Source organism: Nothobranchius furzeri, chromosome 16 (assembly GCF_043380555.1).
Source record: "Nothobranchius furzeri strain GRZ-AD chromosome 16, NfurGRZ-RIMD1, whole genome shotgun sequence".
NCBI classification, from domain to species: Eukaryota; Metazoa; Chordata; class Actinopteri; order Cyprinodontiformes; family Nothobranchiidae; genus Nothobranchius; species Nothobranchius furzeri.
Window position 1 is genome coordinate 45,091,149 of NC_091756.1, and position 6,322 is coordinate 45,097,470.

At 45.8% G+C, this 6,322-nt stretch overlaps 1 protein-coding gene across 1 annotated transcript; it reads left to right on the top strand.

Moving 5' to 3' along the window:
- The first annotated feature begins 313 nt into the window (after positions 1–313).
- LOC107387712 (uncharacterized) lies at positions 314–5,444 on the top strand. Its single transcript, XM_015962835.3, has 2 exons — positions 314–619; positions 2,571–5,444. Exon 2 carries the CDS (start codon positions 2,586–2,588, stop codon positions 4,521–4,523), a length of 1,938 nt encoding a protein of 645 aa, XP_015818321.3. The 5' UTR covers positions 314–619; positions 2,571–2,585; the 3' UTR covers positions 4,524–5,444.
- Positions 5,445–6,322: the final 878 nt, after the last annotated feature.

The following is a 6,322-nucleotide window of genomic DNA, read 5'->3' on the forward strand; positions in this document are numbered from 1 at the left end:
ACAAAACCTTTACACCCCATTACTAACAGCCTAGCCATTCATTTTAATATTCCAACATCATAGACTAAGTTTGTGATCACATTTTTGAATCTGACTCTGTCACTAAGTTACCAGCTTGGCTCCATTTCCACAGTGTTTCTAGTCAACCACAATCATGTGATACGGTGGTCCTACCAGCTGATCTGGTCTTAGATTTGAATTAAAATTGCTCATAAACCTCCTGCTCAGTGCTTCCACTCTCAAAGACTGGATTGGACAGCAGCTAATGAGATGACTGTTAATCCTCTGGGCTAAAAGTAAAGAGTAATGGCTCTCTCTCCATGGCACACACACACACACACACACGAACGCACCATAAAACACACATTGAAAGAGAAAAATCCTCACAATTACACTGATGCCAGCGTCTCAGCTGATGCAAAGAAGGGGATCAAGATTGAACAAGGGGACTTTAGAGAAAACTGGACTGTGAAGTCGTTTATGTGTCTGGAAATAAGATCCGTTTCAGAAGCGGGGGAGGACGAATGGAAGGAATGAAGGAAGGAAGGAGAAGCACCAATTAGAGCTCCCTGTTCTGGAACAGGGCAGAGGCCAAAACAGGACAAGAGGTGTGTTTAAGGTAAGAGGTTAATATTCACTGTTTTCTGGTATTGTGTGTGTGTGTGTGTGTGTGTGTGTGTGTGTGTGTGTGTGTGTGTGTGTGTGTGTGTGTTTGGGTGTTTGTGTGTTCTTAGTATTAACCAAGGGCATTCATATTTGAGATACAGTTCCAAATATTTAATGGGCCTTTATTTGTAGTAATAGGAATTCCTGAAGGGCTTTTGGATTATCATTATTTCAAAACTAAGTATTGTTTTTTATTAAAATAAAACATTCACAGCTACAATAACTTGCTTCTAAAGGACTACAAACACAACCTGCACTGACGGAAGATTTCAACACTCAATACGTTTCCTCACAAAATCCTAAACCTTTAAATTAATTGCCTTTGTCTCGTGCCAACTCATGGCCAAATGCTCTTTTAAACCTCTATTAAGCTTCATTTTGTCTCAATAATGGAATAATCTGGATTGTGTAATCTCATTTGGCTAATCTGGAAGTGCCTGTGTGTGTGTGTGTGTGTGTGTGTGTGTGGGGGGGGGGGGGGGGGGGTATTTGCATGTGTTTCAATCTCCTCATCCAAATCCCTGAGTATATGTTGTCCAAACAGTTCAAACATTCTTTTAAACCTGCATGATTTACTTTTTTGTTAATAATGAGTTTGTTAAAACAGAAAAAATAGGAATACTGTGTAAGAGCAGGCTGTGGTGAACATGCAAAGAATAAAAGGTAATTGGCTTTACGGAACAAAGTTAGCTACAAGCTAACATTAACATCTAAATGTTAACTGAAAAATGTTGTATTTTAACTAATCACATGAAATAATGTGCATCTTTGTAACATATAATATCAGTTATTTTACAATTAATGAGCTTTCACAGCTGGTGGTCAATTATATAAACACAGAATGAAGCTAGAAAATCTTTGGTGTCTGTAAAATATTGGCCAAGATGCTGATGGCAGATGCAGGATTATAGATTAATGTCAGTTAGCTTAATTTGAACAAATTATTTCCACTAGAGCAGGGGTCACCAACCTTTGTGAAGCTGAGAGCTACTTCATGGGTACTGACTCATGATTTTTTTATGATTAAAAAAGAGGGCAACAGATTTTTTTGTGCCATTTGGAGAAAAGGCCTGTGGGCACCTTATAAGGTCCCAGCGGGCACCGTGGTGCCAGGTTGGTGACCCCAGCACTAAAGCAACAACCGAGTGTGAAACGGTGAGAATGAGAAGTAGCTCCTCTTATTCTGAAGCTAAGGGACTTCACTGAAGTAAAGTGGGATGCCGCCTCTGAGTCTGGATTGAGTCTTTGCTTCAAGCAGAAGAGTTGGAGCAGCTTGGTGGCATGTTTAGATATGGGCATGTTTCAGAGGGCATTGCTCTGGTCCACTGTGGTGAAGAAAGACTTGAGCTGAAAGCTCTTGGTTTACCTCATCCCTCACCTATGGTCATGAGAATGAATGAGAACCCAACTAAAATGAGCTTCTTGTGAAGGACAGCTAGGCTCAGCCTTGCAGAAAAAAAGCTCCAGAGTAGAGCTGCTGCTCTTCCTCTTCAAAGGGAGTCAGCTGAGCTGGTTTGGACATCTGATTAGGATGTAGGCCTGTTCCAATGGTATAGGAGACTCCTGGAGTGGACCCTTGAAGTCTCTAGGAACACTTTCAGCAGAAGCTAAAGCAGAGAGCTAGAGAGAGAGTGCAGTAAAGTCTTTTCTTTCAAGTTCTGCTGATGCCTGTTAGACACCCATTGTTCAAATCAAGTGTGTTGGAGCACAGAGATGTGTAAAAGATGCAGGATCATGGTCTTTTAGAACCAGCATGCGGCACCGCTGCTTTAGAGACAAATGTAGCTTTTGTGTGAAGTTCTGCTCTGATTCTCTAACTTACAACAAAGGATTAAATATTGTAAAGTTATGTTTTAGATATCGTCTATGGTCTCTTCAGAACTAATTTTCTCTGTTCCTTATAGGTTTGTGTCATTGCCATGGCGAGGTCCGGTCGACCGGCATCTGAGAGCTACCAGTCCACCTGTTGCTCAGTTGGTCAGACATTGTCCCTCTCAGGTAAAGCTATGATTCTGGAGGATGAGGATGACCAGTCACCCATTTTCTCCCTCTCCAAGAGCTCCGTGGATGTGGTTATGGCAACAGGCTCGCCACACAAGCGGGACCCTGTTTGGACCAGACTGGACCTAAAGCGTAGCTCCAGCACCAACACGCACTCTGACCAGAACCAAGGGAGCTTGGTTCAGCAGCTGCACCCTCACAAATGGCGACACAACAGCCACCATTTCTTCCCCACGACCCAAAACGAGGAGCTGATGAGTCCTCCTTCGCTCAGCGAGCGCTGGATTTCCAACACGCATCGCTGGAGTGGATGCAGCAGCAGCACACACAGCCGCAGCAGCACCCCAGACACAGTTGTGTGGAAAGGAACGTCTTCAAGCCAGGATGTCCCTAGCACCTCCACTCCAGACTCTCCAATGTCCAAAATAACTTCTCCACCTACAATCCCCTCACCCTTTATCTCCCCCTTCCACACACCTTCTTTACCATCTGAAGATAACATAACATCCTCTTCACCGTCAACACTGAGTGCCCATCATGCACCAGAATCCTGTCATCACCCTTGGCCCACAAGTCCACGTGAAGAAGGCTCCGAAGGGAAACTTATATTTCAGTTTCCGTCTCCAGTCCCGTCACATTTCAGCCTAGCAGATGCAGAAGGGGGTTTAGATCCTGGATGCCTTGTTAATGATATAATAAAGGAATTGTCAAGTCCTGGAGACAACCAGGTATCAGAAGGTGAAGGAGCTAAAAGCCCACTGCAAATGTTTTGCAACTCAAAGCCAAATTCCTTTGCAGAAGAGGAAAACACTAATATAGGATCTTCAGGCTGCCATCTTGGGCTGACCTTGCAGCCGGAACAAAGGTGTTTGGTGGACCCAGGTTGGAGATCACCACTAGTTTCCTCCTTGAGCGATTCACAGTTGGGGCCCTGCGTCAGGTGCAAGCTGACCCCCTGGGGAGGAGCTTTGAAAACGTACAAGCTGTTCAGAGAAAAAGCAACAATGACTTCCCAGATGGAAACGGCAGATGCTGCTGTGCAGACAGCCTCTCCATTGGGCTCCTGCTGTGACCTCCAGAGAGACATGTCCACCGGGTCACACTCTTTCTTGGGCTCGCCACCTGGATCCAGACTTAACCTAAAGCTTCCCGTGGGATCCCACTCCAATCTGGTTTCTGCGTCTTCCAGCATGTTTCCTGTAAGCAGTGGCGAAGAAGAGGAGAAGAAACGAGAAGACCCGGAGTGGGACGTCGCATCTGGTTCCTCACACAATCTGGAGAGGACACGGACATATCTGAACCTCCAGCAGGAGGAAACGGATGAGCGAGGCAGGAGGGGTAGCATGAAGCAGGTGCAGTGGGGCGAGGACGGGCTGACGTGGGAAATTCATGGAGCATCTTTGGACCCAAAGGAGCTGAGTTCAGCCATACAGAAACATCTGGATCTCAAGAACAGCCCTAAACCTCTGAGGTGTTCCTCAAAGAAGAAGAAAGCACCACTGCCTCCTCTCATATCAAACATGGTAACAACTATGGAACCTGGAATGAGTCAACCTGCAATGAGCATCAAGTGCCTGGTGGAAGGTGAGAGTCAGGACATGCTTGCAGAAGAAGGAAAGGAGGTGATACGGGAAACAGGAAACAAAAAACCAGAAACGGAGGAAGCTGATCGTAGAAGAAGCAAAGGAGACCATGAAATATCTAAAGAAATAGAGGAGGATGAGGTGCAAGAGCAGGAGGTGATCAGCAACCTGAAGCTGCCCTCCCACAAGAGCGAACACGGCAAGAAAAAGACTAAGATCATAAGTCTGAGGAGGCCGGGGTGGTGTGGAGGCTCCAGAAAGATTGATGACTGAGAGGAAGATAATTTAACTTGTGAAGTGTGACACAATACTCCCAGATCCAAACCAGCAAGCTAGTATAAACAAACGGATTATTTAAATGCACAATTCTGTTGTTAGTGCTGACAGATAAAACGTAAAAAGCTAGTCTGAGAAGGTACACGTCCAGTTACTGATAAACTTGTGAGATCTTCAGTTAACTGTATATAATTTTTTAATGTGTGACTTTGAGATTTGCCAGTGCTTTACTGGTCTTGATGAGAATAAATACATCTGTGGCAGACCATGGTGCAAAGAGAAGTTAAAGTTATTTCAAAGTTTCCACGAGTGTTTGAAAACAGCCCTCCAGTCCCCCCACAGAGCTCCTCCCTTTTAAAATTAAAATCCTCAAAAAAATTTAACTGATGGTCACATATCATGTTCACAGTCAATATAACATTAAAATGTGTGTGTGAAGTGAATGGTCAAAGTCAAAAAGTCAAAGTCAGTTCTATTGTCAATTCTACCACATGTACAAGACATACAGAGAAATGAAATTACGTTACTCTCAAACTCTCGCTAAAGAACGGGAGAGAGAGAAGGCGCTGCGTGTGCACGCGCCGCCAGCATTTCATTAGATGAAAAGGGGATTACATGAGGATAAATTGGGGGAGGGAAAAAAGGCATTCCAGAGTTACTCCCGGCAGGGCGTAGCTTTGTAATACAAAAAAACACCTCAAACATGTAAGCACGAACATCAACAGTTCACGAGAGCCCAAGAGGAAGGAGGGGGGGCTGGGATCCTATTTCCCCAGCGAGAGCAGCCATCTCAAGGCGCTCAGCCACTGTAGCCACAGGTGGGAGGGAGATCTTGGGAGGAACGCAGACATCGACAGTTCACAACATGAGAGTCCGGTAGGAGGTGCGGGGGGTGGGGGGGGTGGGGGCTGGGATCCTGTTTCCCCAGCGAGAGCAGCCCTGTATGGCGATCAGCCAACTGTAGCCACAGGTGGGAAGGAGATCTTGGGAGGAGCGCAGAGCACATTGATTCCTGCAGGCTGATGACCTTGCTAGGCAGAAGTCCACAATCTGAAGGCGGGGGGGGGGGTCACGGCATCTGTCTGCATTCCTTCGTGGGGGCAGCTTGAAGGCTGCCTTGGCATCAGATTTGGATAACAAGACTTTGTTTGGGTCAGGCAACGATACTTTTCCTCTCTGCCTTAAAGTCTGTATTGATCATTCAAATCCTCCAGTGAAGCCAATTCGGTGATTAAACATCTCCACACCGTCCGGTGACCCTTTCCGAGATGAGATCCAATTTGCGCACTACCACCGGTAACGCAGCTAAGACATTGTCCAGCTTGCGATTCACCTCCAGTAACGTCCCAGTCTGTAAGGTCTCCGCCCGGACGGTGCCGTCCCTGGATGCGGGTCGCCCTCCAATCGCTCCCGTCATCCCAATTTTACAGAAAACCAGATATCCTCCCACTCCAATCAGAAGAAATCCAGGCCATCAGGCCAAATATCCACATATCTTCGACATCCTCAATGGACAACTCTTTTCTGGCACTCACAGAGCACGGTCGCTTCTGCTTTGCTCCCTTATCTGCTTTTCCCAAGGCTCTTTTTGTCCCCTCTGCCTACAGAGCGCTTCTCTGCATTTCCTCTGGAAATCACTATTTTTCAGAAATGGATTTAATTAATTGGTCATTCAACGCGATTGATAAGATTTTTTCTACGATGAGAACGGAGGAGGGGGCTTGCGCTTGTCCTCACGGGACACATGCAGCAGGATATATGCTAGATTCCTGGAAGAAGTGGAATGTCATCTGTCT